This window comes from Colius striatus, chromosome 4 (assembly GCF_028858725.1).
Source record: "Colius striatus isolate bColStr4 chromosome 4, bColStr4.1.hap1, whole genome shotgun sequence".
In the NCBI taxonomy this organism is placed as follows: Eukaryota; Metazoa; Chordata; class Aves; order Coliiformes; family Coliidae; genus Colius; species Colius striatus.
This window is the reverse complement of record NC_084762.1, coordinates 49,776,848-49,796,759: the sequence shown is the minus strand read 5'-3', so window position 1 is coordinate 49,796,759 and position 19,912 is coordinate 49,776,848. Positions and strand designations below refer to the sequence as shown.

Sequence of the window (19,912 nt, the reverse complement as noted above, 5' to 3'; positions counted from 1 at the left end):
GTCCCGGGTGGGATTAGGCTTCCTCGCCCGCGGTGCGCGGCCGCAGGGCTTGTGCCCTCCTGCCCGAGCCCAGCCTGGCGAAGGACCCTTCCCGGGGAAGGAAGGGTAAGGAGTGTGGCGGAAGGCGGCTGCCCGCGGCCCCACTGGGTAACGACGTCCTCGGAGAGGAACCAGGCGCGGGTCCGGCGGAGGGCAGGGCCGAGGCTCCGCGTCCCCCGCCCGCGCTGGGCTGCCCGCGGGCTCCCTTCTGCCAAAGCCCCCGCAGAGCGGTCTCGCTGCGTCCGGCGCCTCCAGACCCCGAGCTCTCCGGCGTGGCTGCGGGAGTCCCCTCGGGTTTGGCCCTAGGAAGAAGCCGGGCTCCCTGGGAGACAGCGGCGACACAGGGGGGGCGAGGGCCCTTCAGTTGCCCTAAAGTCTGCGGTCCCAGCGAGCTAGAGGGCGGCCCGGCGCGCCCACCGAGTCCTCCTTTCTCCCTGTCCGCATCAACCTCGCCGGGTCTCCCTCAAGCGAGCGCCGCAGACTACCAACCGGCTGTTCCCGGGCGTACTGCGAGCCGCACGGATGCAAAACCCTGCGAGCGTCCGTCTCCTTCCGAGGCTCTCCACCAAACTCCGGGCGCCCAGCTAAAGGTGCGAGGCCGGCGGCGGTAAACGCCACGGCGGTCCCGCAGACAGCGATCGCGTTTGGGTTCGCAGGCATCCCGTCGAGGGCTAAGCTGTGGTGCTGCTGATAAGCACAGTACGAGTTCTTTGGGTGTTGTTTGGGTTTTTTTGGCTTTTTTGTTTGGGTTTTTTTCCCATTTTTTTCTATGTTTGCTTTTAAATTACTGCGAAATGAGGACGTGCGAGGGTTGAGGAGGTGCGAGGCAGCGCGAGCTGCTTGGTGGCTGTCCGTCCCTACCGAAAGAACCGCTCCAAACACGGAGCGCTTTTTTCGTGGATGGGTAGGCAGGATGGGCGCCGAGGGTATCGAGGGTATCGCCCCTCCACCCCCGGCGTTTATCTCCGTTGCTCGACGGGACGGACCCGAGGTGAGCGGCGGGCGCGGTAAGTACCGCTCTCTTCCCCGCGGCACCCCCTTAGCGCAGCTCTGCCTCCTCCTCCCCATCCATCCCAACCCCTCCCGCCCCTTCCCCGCCGCCGCCACTGGGAGCGCGGCCCCTTTAAGAGCCCGGCTTTGCCTCCCGGTAGCTGAAGGTCATTAAAACACAAAAGCGCTCCAGCGCTGCGGTCCAATATAGCGCATGCGCCCTGCCCGAGGACTGGCAGGGAGACGGCAATATGGCGAGAATGCCTGGCAGCGGCGGCGGCGGCGGCGAGTGGAGCGGCGGCGGCGGCGGCGGCGGGGGAGGCGGCGGCGGTGGCGGGAACAATGCGGGGGACCGGCCGCCCGGCCGTGGCGTCGCCCCCCGCCCGCACCGCTACTGCAGCGCCGGCGAGGAGGAGGAGGGCGAGGAGGAGGATGAGATCCAGGAGGTGCAGATAACGGGGGACGAGGAGGAGGAGGACGGAGCCGATGGGGGGCTGCTGCTGGACGAGGAGGAGGAGGAGGAGGAGGAGGAAGAGGAGATGGGTCTGGAGTGGGACGGCGAGGAGGAGACGGAGCCGCTGCCGCCTGCCCCGGGCTGTACGCCGGGCGGCGGCAGCGGCGGTGGCAGCAGCGGCGTCGGGGCTGCCCCGGGGGGCGCCGCGACGGCTGCCCCGGGGGGCGGCGGCGGCCCCGGGGGGGCGGCGGACGACGCGGAGCTGGAGGCGGCCCTGCTACTGCAGCGGCCGGAGCGGGCGCGGCTGAGCGAGAACACGCGGCTGGCCACCCGCTATGCCGTGCGCATCTTCCGCGAGTACCTGAGCGAGAAAGCGCAGAGCCCCGACTTCGAGACGATGGACAAGGGAGCGCTCTGCCGCGTCCTACGTTCCTTCTACGCTGAGGCGCGCTCCAAGAGCGGGCAGCTCTACTCCAAGTCCTCCCTCATCAGCATCCGCAGCTCCCTCAACCGCTACCTCAATGAGCCGCCCTACTGCCGCACCCTCGACCTCACGAAGGACCCCGAGCTCCGCGCTGCCAACCTCACCCTGGCCGCTGTCATCCGCAAGCTGGAGGAGCAGGGCGCAGGGCCGGTGGTGCAGAAGCAGGCCATCACCCGCGCTGACCTCCGGAAGCTCTACACCTGCAGTGTCTTCAGCACCCAGAGCCCCTTTGGACTCCTCAACAAGGTCTGGTTTGAGACCTGCATGTACTTCTGCACCCGGGGCCGAGAGAACCAGCGGGAGCTGGAGGAGGACTCCTTTGGGCTGGCCGTGGATGAGGATGGACGCAAGTTCGTCTACTTCAAGGCACTAGGGCCTTACCACAAGTCGCGCTCGTCTTCCTGGAGCAAGAAGCGGGCGGAGAGCAGTGACGAGGAGAACCTGCCCCGCATGTATGAGACTGGCACCGAGTTCTGTCCCTATGCCAGCTTTGTCAAGTACCTGTCCAAGCGCAACCCCCTCTGCAAGGCCTTCTTCCAGCGTCCACGGGACCATTGCAGCGAGGGTGACATCACATGGTACGAGAACAAGGCCATTGGCAAGAACCTTCTGGGTACTCGCATGCAGATGCTCTCCAAGGCAGCCAAGCTCTCCAAGACCTACACCAACCACTGCATTGGTGCTGTCTCCATTGCCACCCTCAACAGCATCGCTGGCATTGGCACCAAGCTGGGAGGGCCACAGTCACCCCACCACCACCCCCCTCCTCACCACCACCACCTCCTCCACCACCCCGCCGGCGGGGGCTGCTACACCCCCGCTGCCCTCAACGGGGGACCACGGCCCCGACCGCCCATTGCCAATCCCTACGTGCTGCCCAAAGACGGTGACGCTGCGCCGGTGAAGGCAGAAGTGGCCGCAGTGGCCCCGGCCAAACGGGCCCTCTACGAGGCAGTGTTCCCAGCAGGGGCCGCGGCTGGTGGCGATGCCTGTGGGCCCTCAGCCTCCCCCAAAAGACTCTGCCGCCGCCCTGCTGAGCCCCTGGATGCCGCCGCGCCCGCTGTGGTGGTGGTCTCAGTGAAACATGACCCCCTGCCTCACCTCCTCCCTGAAGCCAATGGGCACAGAAGCACCACCTCACCCACAGTAGTATCACCTGCTATTGTTTCCCCCACACAGGTAACCGGCAAAAAAAAACCAACCCAAAACAAGGTGGCAGCGCTGCACCTGGTCCCACGTAGCCCCCAGCGCCCCCCTCCTTTCTTCCCCGTCTCCCCCAAGGCTGGGGGATGCACACTGGGATGCACACTGTCAGTGCAGGGCTGGCTCCAAGAGCAGCCAGTGTTCTGGCACCAAACAAGTCTGGATGCAAGTTATCCAGCTTCCTCGCCCCCAATTTTCCTGTCCCCCAGCCACTAGTCTTGTGGCTGCTCACTGTGTGCCTGTGGGTCAGACTCGAGGTGCCCAGGTGCTGCCATGCTCACCCTCAGTGGCTGCACTGATGGCTCAGCCCACTGGGACTTCCCTTTCCCTCCTTTTTCTGTTTTGGTTTTTTTTTTTTTCCCTTCCTTTTTTTCTTTCTACGGGAAATATGAGTTATGGAATTGGGGCCAAAAGAGTAGATAAGGGCATTAGGTATCATTAGTGTGTGTGGTGTTCTTGATGTGCTAATGAAGTATTTGAATAACCTCAAATGCAGGAAACAGCTGGGAGAATACTCAATTACACACTAGTAATGAGGGTGTAATTTTAAACTTCAGAAGTTAACAAGAGGGTTAATATGGCAATTGCATTCATCTTGTATTTGTTTATTTAAAATAGCTCTGTTTCCTGGCAGTGATCCTTTTCCTTTTTTCTTTTCTTTTCTTTTTTTTTAATAAGGCAAATTTGCTTCAGTTGTGTTAGTTACCATAGTGGCAAAATATACAGTAAGAGCACAATTAAACGGGTTTAGGTGCAGCTTAACAGTGGAACGAGCCCAAGTTCATTAGACGTGTTTCGTCGAGGTAAAGAGGTCTTGTCAAAAACGCTGTTGAGCTGTGCCTTAATGCATGCCTCGTGCACCCCCTCTGCTGTGTTCTGGCATGTGCTGGTGCCTGCTCCTTGTCCCCTCCAAAAGTACTTTCCTTCTGGATGTTTGAGCACTGGAGCTGAATTACTTCAATTAAAGGCTCACTGCACCTCTGCAGTTGGCTTGAAGTTTGGAAGTCGTTCTAACTAAATCTGCGAATTGTGTGAGGTTATGTTGTGCCCCGTAAAATGCCGTGTTTTGGGCAAGACCTTTGCTGCTGGCTGCCCCGCGTGATTACAAAACCCCTCTGACATTCTTGTGTCAAGTAGTAACAGGGATCAGAGCTGTCGGCTGGAGAGGGCGAGCACAGGTATATGACATGCTTGAGCTGTTTCCCAAGTGGAAATACCAGTTCTGGACAGACTGACCCTTTCAAAGAGTTTGCCAGCTAATCAACTAGCCTGAAGGCTAATTGGGGAGGAGGGAGGGAGGGAGGGAAAGGGAGGCTTCCAGTGGATGCCTGGATAAGCATCTATGTTCTTTAAAATACCTGTGACCTCTCCTTTCTAGCAAGGTTTTTGTTTTGGACCACTTCAGTGGAGTACTGTAGTTTGATCTCATGCTGTGTGTATCTGGTGTCTCAGAATGGCTTCAAGGCTGGATTATGTACAGAAAATGTTTTTGTTCTAGCTCATTATTTCAGGTATAAGCTAATACTCTTCTCAGCTGTATTTAACCCTAGACTCCTCTTTCCTTCTCTTTTAATGACCTTGAAAGTAGTTTTGAAACTTGAGGTTTATTCAGGTTTTTTTTAGAGCATCAAGGCACGTGAGTACATGAAGGGGAAGAGGGAACCAGCCAGAGCTCTTCTGATCCAGTTAGCAGTTAACAGAATATACGTGCCATTAACCTGTTAAATACAGCGTCTTGGTGCCTTCAATCATCAGGCTGGAGAGCTTGATCTCTACCCCTGCCCTGCAGATCTCTTCACACTTGCATAAAGCTTTGTCGAGGAGAAAGGCAGCTGCTGTACTGTTTGTTGCAGGGCTGTGCTTCCTACACGAAGCATTCAAAGCTGCAATTCTCATTAGTGGAAGGCTATGCGGAGAAATGGAGAAATATCTAAAATAGATGATAGAGTACACAGTCATGTTCTATTTTCTTTATAGCGTATCAAGAAAGAAAATGAGCAATCAGCAAGGATACTAGACTGTGGGGTTTTTTTTCAATAGTTACATAGAAAGCGTTCTTATCCATTCACAATTTAATGATCTGAACAAGCTGCCCAGCCATTTTTGTAGCTGACTCTTGTCTTTGCTACAAAACTCACTAATTCTAAGTCTTTAGGAGAAGGAAAGATGGGGTTTTTTAATTGCCGATTCTTCTCGCATCAGTTTTAATTCACACCTCTCTTCTGGGATGTGACAAAATGAAAAAATACTGTCTGTGGAACAGATTTCCTTGGGAGAATGTTAATGCTAAACTTTTTCTTCCTAGCCTCCTTGCAGAATAGTTACACTAATCGAGGTCCAGGGCATTTCCTGGGGAAATTAATGACTGGCTGGGGTTAATGGCCCAAGGCATTGCCACCAGCCATCCACTCTCCCAGCTAGTCATTAATCCCCAGGAAATGCCCTGGCTCTCGATCGTTATTGCTTAATTATAAACAAAGACTTTCCAGGCCTTGTCACTGAACACATCTCCTCAAGTAATGTGACACTAAATTCCGATGTTGACAAATATTACTGATTCCTTGAAAACATGAAGGTCATACCTTTGTGGGTTTATTGGTCGTCTTTGCAATCATTCTTCCATGGACTGGTGCAATACTTTGGTGAAAAAATGGTGGCATGATGAGTGAGTTTCTTAGTATCTTTATAAGGTGTACATGTGTACTGCTTTTTTTTTTTTTACAGCATTGATACCATGAAGCGATGTATGGGAAAGGTTAAATGAAGGGTCTAAATAGGATGTCATCGATTTGCACTAAACTTCAAGTGTGAGAACATGAGCAACGATGTTAATTTTATGCTTCTCTATTGTGATTGCTTCCATCTTTTGTTTTAACCCTAAGATGGCTTTTCAGTGCTGGTTTTTCAATGTGGTTTTTCAGTGTGTTTTTGTGGTTTTTTTCTTCAGTATGTTTTTTCAGAGTGTTTTTGTGGGATTTTTTTTCAGTGTGTTTTTTCAGTGTTGTTTTTCAAGGCTGTAGGAGCCTCCTCCAGAGCTAGGGGAAGGTACATTAAATGTTCATCTTGATCCAACTGCTGCTTTAGGTTGCTGCACTTATGGAGGATATTTTAAGCATACAGCACTGTGCCATCATGGCATAACTTTCTTTTCAGTCCTTATTTGCTCTGAAGTGTAGCAATTTTCCTGCCATTGACAGCAGTACTTCAAGTTGATGACAGAGGGATGTAATTTGGCTGTTGTTCATCTCTCGTGTTACTGAAAGATGAACAATAGCTAAACTTTAAGCTTTAATGCTACAATGTGGTGGTAGCTGTTGAGATTTATAGATCTGGTACATGCTGAACTTACTACAGTAGTAATACGCACAAATAGTTCTAGAAAAATAGGGTGGCTTCAGCCATGAGTGAGGAGGGTTGCGTGTCAATTGAAAGTGTTTCTGTTACATTGGTTCCCTAACTCAGCTGGGTTTCTTTGGACTTCTTATGAAGAGTTTCATCAGCTATTAAGATACCTACCAAACACTCAGACATTAATACATGACCTATGTACAGTTATCTTGGCTGTTCTGGGGAATACTTAAATCTTTTTTTTCCTCCTACTTTCAATCCAGAGATGTCCTTTTTGTTTTCTTTTGATCTGACACAAGAGCTACACTCTCTTTGAAGGACTTCCTTTGACCAAAACCACAGCTCTAGTTCTGAGTTCAGGCTTTTCAAAAGAAGGCAAAACAGTAGCACATGGTGAATGTGAGTAGGCAGTAGGTACAACTGGGAACAAATAAAAGTAACTAGTAAGTTAGTCTGTCTCTTTTTAGTCTTTGTTTTTGGAGGTGGCTAAGAATCTTTCTGCTTGATCTTATACAAATGTTTATAGCTCTCCCACCAGAATCATCCCTAGATGCTTTCCATAGATTCTCCAAAGAAAAGAGGTATTAAGATGCTAGGCTTTATTTGTATACAGATGATAGATAGGGCAATATCCTTATCTTAAAGTCTTAAAGTACAGTAACTATTAAGACTGATGACTGCTAAATACCTTGTTAGCTCTTGTGACAGTATCCGGTTTCAGAGGTTAGTAGTGGCTACCCTACCGCCTAGTTAGTGCCATCCTCTTTGCTTAAGGGATTGGCCCAGGATTTGGTGTCTTTTGCAAATGAAGCACTAAGGTTAAAATCTTAAAAGTGTCAGGGTTAAAGGAAATTTAACCTACACTTAAAGAAATTGTACCTATGTTACAGCCTAATGTTTGTTTCTTGGTTGTTGTTTTTGTGGGGCTTTTTTAATCGGGAGTATTTTCATCTTTTGCTAAGTTATAGATGTGGAAAAGGATTATCTGTAGAAAGGATGCATTATACCAGATAGCCATCAAATTCTCTGAAATCCTCAGGAAGCAGGGGATAGGGTAGTGGGGATGTCAAATATGGTCCCCAAAGACAGCTTTCTTATCAGTTTCTGTGGCAAAACACACAAGTCCTGGCTATTGCTCTCTTCAGCGTTGTTTGTAACAAAGTGTTTCTAAAGATCACTAATCAGAGATTGGGTTTTTTTTTTTGAAGACAGTAGGATATCCCAGGCTGTGTTCCTTATAACTAATGTGAGGTTTGGTAGGTGTGTGAATGTTTCCCAAGATGAGTGCAAAAAAGCGGGATAGAGATTAGGTTTAGTGATCTCAGTATACAGCTTCGGGGCAGTATGTGCACTGAAAGGAATGAAGGGAACTGGTTTTTCTTCCCTAGGCTGCAGTTGGTCCGCTTTTGACCATTTATCGGGGAGGGAATTGATTCAAGGTGACTCAGTATTTGACAAAAAATCTGAGAAGGATTCAGATGAGTGCGCTCATTTACAGTTGTGGTTGTGGAGTTTAAAGTCTAATACTGTCTTTGTAGGTCTTCTCAGTTGCATGGGTAGTATATATCAGAGACATTACATTTTGTAACTATTTCAGACAGTGATTTCTTCCACTATCACTTTAATTTTAAAAACATTTTTTTACTTTTTTAGAAATTAGATTCCTTTTATTTTGTTGCATCATGTGAGCTAGTCAAAAAACTTTCTCGGTCCAGCCTTCAGTGGTGGTAAGAATGCAAGAGGTTATCTGTCTTGTATAACTGTAATGAAGATCATCTTTTTAGTACAATTAGGAGGAAAAAACCAGCATCATTGAAGTGCTGCTGTATTTTGACACTCTAAATTCTGTAAAATCTGAAATGACCATGTTGGTGCTCTCCTCTGTGCACATCAAAGATAAAATGCACAAACTAAAAGACAGCAGAGAGCTTTTTTTTAAAAAAAAAAACCAAACCAAAAAACTAAGTCTTCTGTGATTATCCTGTAAAGGATTGCCCATTGCCCACTGCTCTTCTTCTAGAGAGCAAGAGATCAGAAACTGCTCAGTCTAATTGGTTAGTCTGTCTGACAGTGAGCTGCCTTATTTCATGTATGGTGTAGAAATAAATGAGTGCTTAAACCCTTTGAAACACACCACTACTGCAAAAGCCATAGGCTGTAATTAAATTGAATGTGGGGTTGTGTTGTCTTGTGCCCTTGGCTATAAACTTGATAACAGACCATGGTACACCCACTATTGTGTTAGAAGCTGGAACCTAATTAGCGACATTGTAGATTTTCAGTCACTTTCGAAGCACTTCTGTTCATCTTTTTCCCTGTGTCCTTTCTTCCTTATTATTTTGCTTTTTCTGTTTTTGAAGCAATAAATGCACCCTCCTTTTCAGAAGGAAATCGTTAGGGGCATGTAGCCAAATATGCATGTGCAAGATAATTTTTTATCATATTTCGGATTCAAGGGACCAGTGTTGGCAACTGCATTTTATCTGATGTAGAAGAGATTTATTAGTGTTGTGATAGTAAAAAAAATACATAATCATGTTTCTAGGGAATGCTTTCTAGTCTCTTCTGGGCGTTTGAGGGTGAAGTAAGGAAGGGATTGGAACTTTTCATAATACCATGATCTAAAAGTAACATTGGAAGACATATGAGTGAATTCTGTTTTGATTGTTTTTTAGGGATTATCCACAAGGCAAAATCGCTCTTCAGGGCTTTCAGAAATTCATGTGTATTTGCACTCAGACAGTCTTAGTTGATCTGAAAACCTTTAAACTTGCTCAATGAGAACCTTTGATGTGTTCTTAAAGCCATTTTTAGTTTGGAAAATAATCAAAGTAGTAGTGCACAGATGCAGTATATACTTTACCAGTAAATTCTTGGTTAATTGATGTGCTTACCTACTGTATCGTTCTGTACTCTTCTGTATCTAGGTCAGATAATTTTGATTAAATTGAAATTGGGTGAAATTTTTAAGCCCCATTCACTTTACCAACGTATGAAAACATTTTTTTCACTGTATGCTTAGGACATGTCTGCTCAATATAACACAGTCCTGTGCATAGATACTTGAGTTAGCACCTCCGTAGGCCTTCTGACTTGCTTCATATAGTAGTCTGAGCGATGTGCTGTACCCGTATGGTTTGCAGTATTTGTGGTGCTTAAGCTGGGTAGTGTAACCTGAGTAATGTGTTATGGTGTAGCTTTTGGCAAGCAGTAATTGCTTCTCTTCAAACAGTGGCACCAACAGCGTGAAACTGATGCTTCTCCTGCAACACTCCCATGATTTTCCATTGGGGAGCAACAGGAGTCCAGGAAGACAAAGCTGGTGGCATCTACAGGGAGGAACAGACTATAAATCCCTTGGTGAAGCTTTTCCAAGGTGAGGGTAGGAGAGCAGGTTTCAGTGTAGCTTTTTTAGTAGTGTGGGTAGCGATAGGGGTTGGTAGTTTGTTTGGTAGGTGCTGTTCAGGTAGCACAGGCTGAGGGCTTGTACTTATTAAAGAAAAAGGGCAGAAATCTCCATATGGGAGGCAAGGTGTGAGGATGAATTTTGGCTTTCCTTCTGTCTTCTTATCCCAAAGATCTTGTGGAGGTGCTGGGGTGATTTCTGAGCTGGGCTTGTCTCTAGCATAGCGCTTCATTCTTTTCTCCTTAAAGTGCCCATGAGCTGGGTCTGACAATGCTGTCTTTTTAAAAATTTTTGTTTGTCTGTTTTTTTGATATGGGGAGTGGGAGGAACAGGGGGCTGGGTACTTGGGACTCTTGTGCTTGATAGCTCTAATAAAGTAGCCACAGCTCTTGGGCTTCCCTGCAAGTTGGTGCCTGTGTACACTGTTCCTATTTTTGCATCTATGTGTCAGACACGTAATGCATAAATGAATGACTTCCCTAAAACACCACTGTATTTTAAGCTTTTTTTTTTTTAAGTGTCTGTTTATTCATGTTTAGAATTAAGGATTGCTGGAGAAATTTCAAGAGTGATTTCTCAACATCCTTCAGCTGTATCCTGGGCCTTTACTCACTACAGATATATATAGCTGTTTCCTTCACTGCTGTTGATTTTTCTCTCTGTTACTAGTAGGCTTCAAAAGTGGCAGGGAGAGGTTGGTCTGAGTTAAGGACAGCATACTGTATCTGATATCATTTGAGTATCATGACTTGGAGTTGTTAAGGTCCAGTGTAGTCACCCTGAGCTCTTACTCTGATACATGGTGATCAGCTACAAAACATTTCACAGGTGAGGTATCTGCAGTGCATTTGAAGAAGCGGCAGCAAAACTCTCAGGTGCAGTAGGAAATCATCAGTGGTTAATTACTGAGTGTCTCCTGGCTTTAATGAGAAGAAGCAGCAGAAGCATGTGGCATGTTTGGCTGATGTAGAGATAGAAATGCAGGGTATGTGGATTTAGCAGGAAAGAGAGGGGCAAGTTTGCTTGCATTGCCCTCTTCACCTCAGTTCTGCTTGGGGTAGGTTAAGACTTTTCTCCTTCTGCCTGAAGCTTGTAGAAGAGGAGGAGCCAGGAAAGTGAAGTGAGCTTAAATGTCTTCCTTCCTTTCTCCTTTCTTACAAGGGCTGGCTGTTACCTGTGATATGCCTGATAAATTCCTTCCCTCATTTGTAAATTGCCATATTCAGAAGTATGCAACTTGTCTGGAGTACTGTAATTAGCCTATGTGATGCCAAATTGAGAGGACCTAAGTGTGAGAATTAGGTTGACAAGTTACAAGGTATAAATGGGAGCACAGGTGCTGTAACAGACAAATCTATGGCTATAATACGAATGGTGTGTGAATATCAGATAAAGACATTCGCTTGAATTGGTTGCCTTTTTGAGGGTTTCAAGGTGTTTATAATAATTTTGACTAACAGTACTCACGTAAAGGATGCTTGTGTGCTCTTCTTCCTCATATCAGATATGACTGCGATACTGGCTGAAGTTATTACAGGAGTTAGCTAGAAAATTATTACAGACCACATTTGTGGTGATCAGGAGCTGATGCTTTGTGGAGACTTATTATCAAGTTTATCAGTCCTATCTTCCATACTGGGTTTAGAAAGCATGTCTTTTTCCTGTCATCATAATAGTAGTTTCTGTAAGCTCTCCCAAGACTGTTACAAGACCAGGTTAACATTTCTACTTCACTCTTTAATGATGCATTTTAGAGAGGAAAGAAATAATAACATGTTCTAAACGTGTGGGTTTTGGCAAATAACCAGAAACAGTTCAGAAATAACTGTTCAGCCCTTTAGAATATTTTACATTGTCTCTTGCCTTTTATTTTGGTAATGCTTAAGTATGTATCTTGCTGATTATATCTCTTTGAAAATAGTTTCTCTATCTCTGAAAATTCACACTAATCCATGACAGGCAAACTCAGGAGTGAAACTGTTCTTGGAGGCAAAAGAGGTAATGCAATGCTCTGTAGTTCATGAAACCACATGAGGAGAACTAACTTCTTTCAATCTGATTGACGTTAGTAGGAATAAGATTTCTTTCCAGCACACTTGAAAATGTATATCCTTTAGCAGGGGTAGCAATGCAAATCCTGCAAATTCTTTTGGCCAAGTACTGTTTGAAAATAAAAAGAGTAGAGTGGGACTAACATGGTTTCAGTGTCAGACTTAAACTGCTTAAAAATTGGCTTTCTGAAGCTACTGGCAATCCAATGAATTATGTGCAACACACTGTTTGGTGTTATTTTTTGGGGTTTTTTGTTTGTTTTTTAAAGCAGAAACAACTTTAATATTCTGGCAGAACCTTGTAGTTGTGCCTTCCTTTTGGGGTATTTGACACATTTCTAAAGTAGCCTTATTTCTGGTTTTATCTCTTTAGAAGTCTTTGCAAGTTACCTTTTTTAAAAAATTATTTTTAAATGCATTTGCCAGCTGGTTTCAAATAAAACGTTGTGAGGCTTTTTGATATCCCTTAAGTAGGGCTGGATACAAATACTTCCACTGTAAATGCTTTTAGAGATAAGCTGTTCCCTTCCTTCACTTTTAGGCGTTGAAAAATATAAGAACTCAACAGCAACAAAAACAGCAACACAAAAGGCAAAGAAAAATCGAGGTTTATTGTAACTAGCAAGTACAAATGTGTCCAAATGGTTATCAAGTTTAAAATGTTCAGTGACTCAAATACTACTGAACAGAGTATTAATTGAAATGCTAATGCATTGGTATGTGAAAGTGGCGCTACACTGCTATGTAAATGGAAAAAGTATCCCCATGGTACGAAGGAGGATAATTCAACACTTTAAAAAAAGCTTCATATGGTAATTCTGTAGGAAATGATTCCTCATGCCTGTGCCAAAGTGGAGTTTTAACCAGTCACTTTTCCTCAGGATGGTATATTCACTTCCAGACTGCTAATAGATATATTCAGGATCATGAATATAATAGTAGACTAGATTTGCAGTATAGGATAATGATATGGTAGTAATTGTAATTGTTGTAGTTACGGCAGACATTTTAAGAAGCTTATGTGTGTTGTTTTAATTCTTGAGAGATACCAAAACATCAGGTCAAATCCATATCTTCCCAGGAAAAGATATAAAAGCTGATAGATCTTTATTTTATTTTATTTTTTGCTAAAAAGGCAAAACACCACCACTCCCTCCACTTCTGTGCTTGGTAACTTAGCTGAATATTCCAACTTATTAAGTCATTTCCATTTCTGTGCAGTGCTGGACTGATTCCACTGGACATGTTTAGCTACAGGGTCATGCTCTTACCACTGTTAGTTGCTGTCAAATGCTCGTGTGATAGTTTTTTGTCATTCTTTGGTGACAGAGACGTAACTACCCAATACCCCAACCTTGACAGCAGCATCCACTTGCTGGGCACATGGAGTGGCCTACTTCTTCATGGGCCCGTCCTCCTTCCTGGGAGTCGGTTCGGGCTCACCACAAACGAACAGTGCCGCTTAAGCAGTGACTGTGCGACCCCAGCCCTGCCTCAGGGATGCTTGGCACTGCTGCTGGCAGCTTGCGGCTCTAGGCTCTTGGGGCCTTCTCAGGCATTCCTTCAGAAAGGGAAATGAATACTGAAAGGAAAAATGGAAATACCATCTTTCCCCCCTCCCCTATTCTTTATAAACCTGAAAAGCTCCAAAACAAGTCCCAATCTGAAAACCTTTTATTCTCTTTTACATTAATAACAGCTATTTCAGACCACTGCTATGTCCTTTACCAGAAGGAACTAGACTTTTGAGAGGGGAAGAGTGCAGAGATAAGCTTACTGACCTATCTGAAGGTCGGGAAGCAGAAATTAAATAACCATGGTAGGAGGATTTTGAAGGAAGAATGTGAGAATTTTGTGAGAAGAAAAAGATCTGGGAAAAAAACCGAAACAGAAAATAAGGAGAGGGTGAGAAAACGTTGCCAATTATCTTGTTGTAGCATGTGAGTTTGGAAACTATATTAATTTCTATATACCAATGTGCTGCTCCTGGATTAGCTTGGTTAATTCAAGACATGGGAGATAATGCTTCTATTTGAAAAGGGGCAAAAGCCAGAGGAGGAAATCAGGATTTTTTTAAAAAATCCCTTTCTCCTAACACTAAATAACAAATGTAGTAGGCACTGAAGCAAGATTTGGTCAAAGTGATAGACACAGAGGATCTTTTTACTTTAAAGTAGAAATGCTAGGGGAAAATATAAAAGGGCAGTAAAGAGGTGGAGGGGAAGTCTTGATTTTCATCAGCTTTCAAGTTGATTAAAAGAAAATGCATATGATGTAAATGAAACAATGTATTCTTGCTTCTTAAAGAAATTGAATTCTAAAGATTCTTTTCCTTAACCTTAAAAAAAAATGTGTTACTTAAACCAGTGGTTTCCTGCAGAGCTTTGTTTCAGAGTAAGTGTTGATTCTTGGGAATATATCCCAAAAGAAATCCACTGTCAGCACTGTGGTAAAATGGCCTATAAGCATTGTGTTTGTTTTTATGCCTAGTGGACAATAAACTCGTTTCCTTAAGCTACTTGAAATACTCCGTATAAACTAAAGTATCCGGATCAATTTCTCGTTCACATCTTACTAAAACTAGTGAAGAAGTTTGGAGAAGCTGTCTTTGATTGAAACACTGTATAAACTAGTAATCTACTCCATTAATATTTAAAACTACTTGGTAAAATCCCTAAGAATCCCAGTGTGTTCCTGCTTTCAAAGTCAGCTTTGTCCCACCTGGATGCTAAACAGAGAGAGCAGTTCCTCTGTGATGGGAGGATGGGTGGGAGGGTTACAGGATCTGGAGGAAAGGAGACAGTTTGACAGTCTCATTTTTCTCATGTTTATCTGACTCATAGTTTCCTCGTGGAATACAAGGATTCTTGAATTATTTCCATGAATTGCTGTCTGCATCCAAAATGGCTTGTGTGTGCTAGTCTATTCTGTATGTTAATGCTGTATTTTATGTTGTAGTCAGTTCATGTTATATATGGCAACTTTAAATGCCTCAGTGGTGTGCTTGATCAATACTTTTTTTTTTCTCTAAGGAAAAAAACATAGGGTCATAGCTTTCAGAAGTGAGGAATTTCTTGGTTTTGGTGGTGGATGGCTAGATGCTAGCTTTCAGCAACCCATTCTTGAGAAGAAATTAGGCTACTATCATACAGTACACCACTTTTTTCATAAATATATTTTAAACTTCTATACAGGCTCTTTTCAGATCCCTCCTTTGTCAAGTTTCTGCCCATGCACCTTACTGATCTAAGATCTCCTACTTATTATTTACTGCATCGGCTTCAATGCTTTATATATGCAGCTATATCAACATACGTGGTTATGCATTTTGTAAAAAACTCATTGAAGAACTGTTTTTCTGATCAGCAATATCTGCTTTTTGGCCATAGTAAGGGGAAGCTATGAAAAGCATTAGTATTGCATCTTGGAGGCACCATCAAATATTCTGATTTTGTTGTGACTCAAAAATTAAACCTTTCTGTTTTACTGTGAAAAAAATGTGTAGAAGTGGCCTCCACAACATAAAGCCTGCCTGGAGCAAGAAGCGTGCTGCCTGTGTGCCAGCAGGATGGTACTATGAGAGTAAGAAGTTGTCCTTTGACAGATAGGAGATGGCAGTGTTGGAGATGGTGTAATGGCTGATGAAAGGCTATAAGGAGGAGATGGGCTATATGGCTGACAAAGATGGTGAGAGACGTTAGTCTGGTTGCACTAGCAATTTTGACCAAAAGAGAGTGGGGGAAGAAAGTCCTCACCTGTAGCAATGGAAACTTGTTTGCTGTTCTTAAAGCAGGGGATTTTGTGACTTACGTGCAAATTAGTGATCTCAGTTGGATGCTAGTGGACAAGCATCCTCAGAGCAGAAGAGGCTAACAGAACTGACACTACTTGTAGCTCCTGTTGGCAGCCTGAGTGGCATGGTGAGTGGAAGAGCTGTCCTCATCCCACAGGTAAGCTCCTGACCATCAGGACGGGCTGGCAGCCACGTGAGGAAACTCTCTGCCGGTGGTGTGTTTGCTGTCTGGACAGTCTGCTGGGCTGTGAATGCAATGATGTCTAAAAGCAGCAGACTTCTGTACCAATTTAAGTGGAAAAACAAGACTAATGGCCAAATTTGTCCTCTGTGTTTTTCACTGATCATGAAAAATGGCACTCCTCCATCCTCCTGGCTTTACCATCTTCCTCATATAACTGCGCTGACTTTTACGGATGGCTTCTTGAATCTAATAATTTTTTAATGAATCAGGTGAGTATATTTTATTTTATCCTGCATGAGCGTCCTTTTGTCACTCATTCTTATTTCTCTCTACTCCATTTCTACTCCAGGCAAAAATTATTTCCAACTGAGAGGGGTTGGATGTCATTCCTGAGCAATTGTAAATGACCCTACAGATTTGCTTGCAAAAAGCAGAATATATTTCCCCTCAGTGCACACCCCATTTTCTCACCTAGAATGCATGCAAGAAAGATAACAGGGGGCCAAACCCAAGGGGATTCTGTCCCTGTGCCTCATCCCCACCTCAGTGGCTGAGACCAGATGCCTGTAAAAGAGAACTGGAATGGGTGAGAAGGTGATGCTTCTCATGCAGACCTTAAGACCTTGCCAAGTCTTACACCTTCTGAGGTGCAAGTGATGTGGCAGGAGGACGTGAATCACTGAAGAGCAGATATTAGCACAATCACTTTGGGTCTCTGGGATGAATGGACCCCTTTGCATTTTCCTTTCAAACTGTTTTGATGGGAATGTTGATTACAGGCAAGGTAAACTTGTTTGTACTTCATTCATTAATAACAAACTAAACTGCCCTGTCTCCCCTCCCCACAGGCAAGGCACTCGAGGAGATGCCAAGCAATTAAAATACTTAAGACAGTAATTACAGTCAAATATACAACAAAAATAAATTCACTGCACATGATTTTTTTTTTATGCTTGGTTTTGTTCTTTGCATTTATTAAACTACAGCTCTTGCCTCATGGTTGAACAAGAATCTCTCATATGGTAATACCAAAGTGTGTGACAAGCTTGTGTTGGTTCAGATGGGCATTTAGTAACCCCTTTGATGGTCTTATTATTGAATTCTTCACATGTCTGAAACTCCTGCGTCTTGCCAGTACACCTCTGAGTCTTAGCACTGAACAGTAGGGAGGTGATACCAGTGCTCTCTTGAAACTTTTCCTTCCTTGCTTTTCTTCCTGGTTTTCTGGTGCTTAGGAGGAGACAATTGAATTAGGATGAGGTGTTCTGTTAATAATCTATAGTTGGCTTAAAATATTTAACTGATGCATTTTAAACTTCAGAAATAAATGTTCACAAACTTGACTTGTGAACCTATTTAGTTAGCTTCCTGCAGTATAAACTTGTGTGTATGCCAGCTCAATGTATTTTTTCTAAGTGAAGTCTTAGTGACTTCAATAATCCAGATCAAGCACACTTTAAAAAGACAGAAACTTAGATGTAATGAGGTCCAGCTGGTGTGCATAAACCTTTCACATTACATAATTAAGTTGGTAAGTAATGTATGGGGAAGAGTTCTTCTTGTTCTTTTATGCTGGAATTTTACAAGGCTATATAAATACTGTAAGTACTTAATGGGGGAAATACAGAATTAAAAGCAAACAGTAGATGATGTGAGGTACAAAACTGTCATAAACTAAATGTGTATTGTCACCCTTTCAATAATTAATATTAAATGACTGAAACTTGACAGTGTTTTGAATGTCACCTATGTTAAAGTAGCTTTCAGAAGAACAATTTCCAATTGATTGGTTTGATTAACATGACTAGTTTAAAGGTAAATCGTTTTATGCTGGATAGTATCAGAGCATGGATTCCTTCTGAGTAATGTTTTGACCGGTCTTTTCATTTGGTAAAGCCTACATTGCTGTGGTATTCAAAGCAGGGTACAGGCTCATGGACTCCTTACCATAACTTAACAACCTATTCTGCTTTTAGCAAACTGTAATTACAGAAACGTAAACTACATCTTCATTTATTTGGATGGTAGGGCATGGGAGAGGAATGTGGGAAGGCATTCTTTGTGCCACTGTCAGTTTAGCTGCCTACCTTGCAGTTGTTTCGTAAACATCCTAGAAAGCTCCTGAAAATACTGAATGTGGAATGTGCCAAAAATGGTTAAAATGCAAGGCTTTGTCCTCTGAAGGACAAGCCTTGGCAAATCTTAGCTTGATGTTACTGCCCTCGGCTGCCTTGATTCTTTGCAGACGGCTTTTGCTCCCTTGCACAGTCAGCAAAAGGTACCGTGTGCCCGTGCTTCAGCTGCTACAGCAGACTTTGGTCAAGGGATTATTATGTTTTGGGTGCTGTCATAGTCACCAGAAATTGAAGTTGTTGCATTTGGTTTGTGAACTGGAACATGGGAGGCACGGACATACGGTCTGTTTTGCCAGCTCTGCTACGGGAGTGGTAGCCCTGGGGAGAGGAGTGGTAAAAAAAGAGCAGCCCTAAATTGCACAGCTGTTTTCTGCATGATGGTGAGCCTGAGCCCTTAGCTATCCTCATTTTAAGGGAATGGTCAGGCAAGTATCATAACATATTTAAAGCTTAGGCTGTTGTTCTAGTGAAGAGGGTAATTTACAATAATTGCTGCTTTTAATAATGAACCAATCTATTTGAGATGTCTCAATGCCCGCTAAACAGTTAAAATGATAACTTCGTTTCAAGAACGCATGCCAATGTAGGGATATTGACCTCAAGCTGTTCAGGGGGGATATTGTGGGGTGATTCCTGTAGCAAAGGCATATTACACTTAGGCTCCTTTCTCCAGAAGGGAAGAACAATTTTGAACTAGAAATAAATTTTCTCATACCCGAGATTTATTCAATGAGAGGTGAAAGGAACATTCAGAACATAAGTGAATAACAAATATCTTTTGGTTTTGTGGGTTTGTGACTTCCCTTAAGTTAGTCAGCAAGTTCCCAGTTGTGACAACCACATGTCCTGTGCTCTGACATCGAAGCCACCACAAAATGCAAGTGAAGAGTACAATCAACTCATAATAAGAGTGACAAATGAGTGACATTAAAAAACCTCAGGATTCTGTCTTTCAGATTTCTGACTTGATTTTTTTGCAAGCTGTCGGTACACCAACAGGGCCTTTAAATTGCAGCCCCTTTCCTCTGTGGGTCCCCACCTTGCCCATTGCTGCAGGGTCCCAGTTATCTAACTTTGTGGGGGAAGAATGTGCTGAAAAACTTTAATGACTCATTCTTAAGGATTTTGCATGCCTTAGTATTTTGTGGAAATGTTTATGTTAATGAGCATTTATTGCTAAATATATGAAAGAAATAGGTTAAAAGTCAAAGCAGTGATGATGAGTGATCTGGTTTTCTGTCTCTGCTCCGGGGCCTGAGATCCTCACCACTCCTAGTGAAGCCAGCACAAGGATCAGCGCCACACTGCTGGGCAACTGGCCTATCTCAGGGTTTCCAGCAGGGGTGAGCTCTGGACATGCAGTCCAGGGCTACTGAAATGTCTTGGATCAAAAAATGAGAATAAGAAGCACTGCTGCTCTGCAGCCTCAGATTGTTTGGTAGGGCTGTGCATCTTAGAATCATAGAATGGTAAGGGTTGGAAGGGACCTTTAGAGATCATCTAATCCAACCCCCCTGCAGAAGCACATTCACCTAGATCAGGTCACATAGGAACATGTCCAGGGAGGTCTCGAAGACCTCCATAAGTCTTGACAGCTTCTTGCTGCGTACAGGGCTTCCAGACCTGCCAAAGCTTTGGCAGCAGTGGTTGAAAGTGCTCATAGGAATGTCTGTAAGCACCCAGCACCTTGTGTGCTGCTTCTGTGTGAGGTGGCCTCAGCCTTGGAACAGCTAATTCCAGTCCTCTGCCAGCCTCTATCCAAATGCTGACCTGAACCAACCCTGCTTGGCTTGAGATCCGGTGGGATAGCAGTGCAGCAGGAATA

General features: G+C 44.5%; 2 protein-coding genes across 2 annotated transcripts in view; both read left to right on the top strand.

Annotated features, from left to right (window-relative positions):
* The first annotated feature begins 423 nt into the window (after window positions 1–423).
* LOC104559127 (BTB/POZ domain-containing protein KCTD1) overlaps window positions 424–19,912 on the top strand; it is a 68,584-nt gene continuing 49,095 nt past the window's right edge. Inside the window, exon 1 of the mRNA XM_061995208.1 lies at window positions 424–629. The gene's annotated coding sequence lies outside the window, so the exon portion shown is untranslated. The remainder of the gene's footprint in view (window positions 630–19,912) is intronic.
* LOC133625369 (uncharacterized) overlaps window positions 953–19,912 on the top strand; it is a 28,978-nt gene continuing 10,018 nt past the window's right edge. Inside the window, exons 1-2 of the mRNA XM_061995875.1 lie at window positions 953–1,046; window positions 1,366–3,146. Coding sequence (XP_061851859.1) covers window positions 953–1,046; window positions 1,366–3,146 — 1,875 coding nt within the window. The remainder of the gene's footprint in view (window positions 1,047–1,365; window positions 3,147–19,912) is intronic.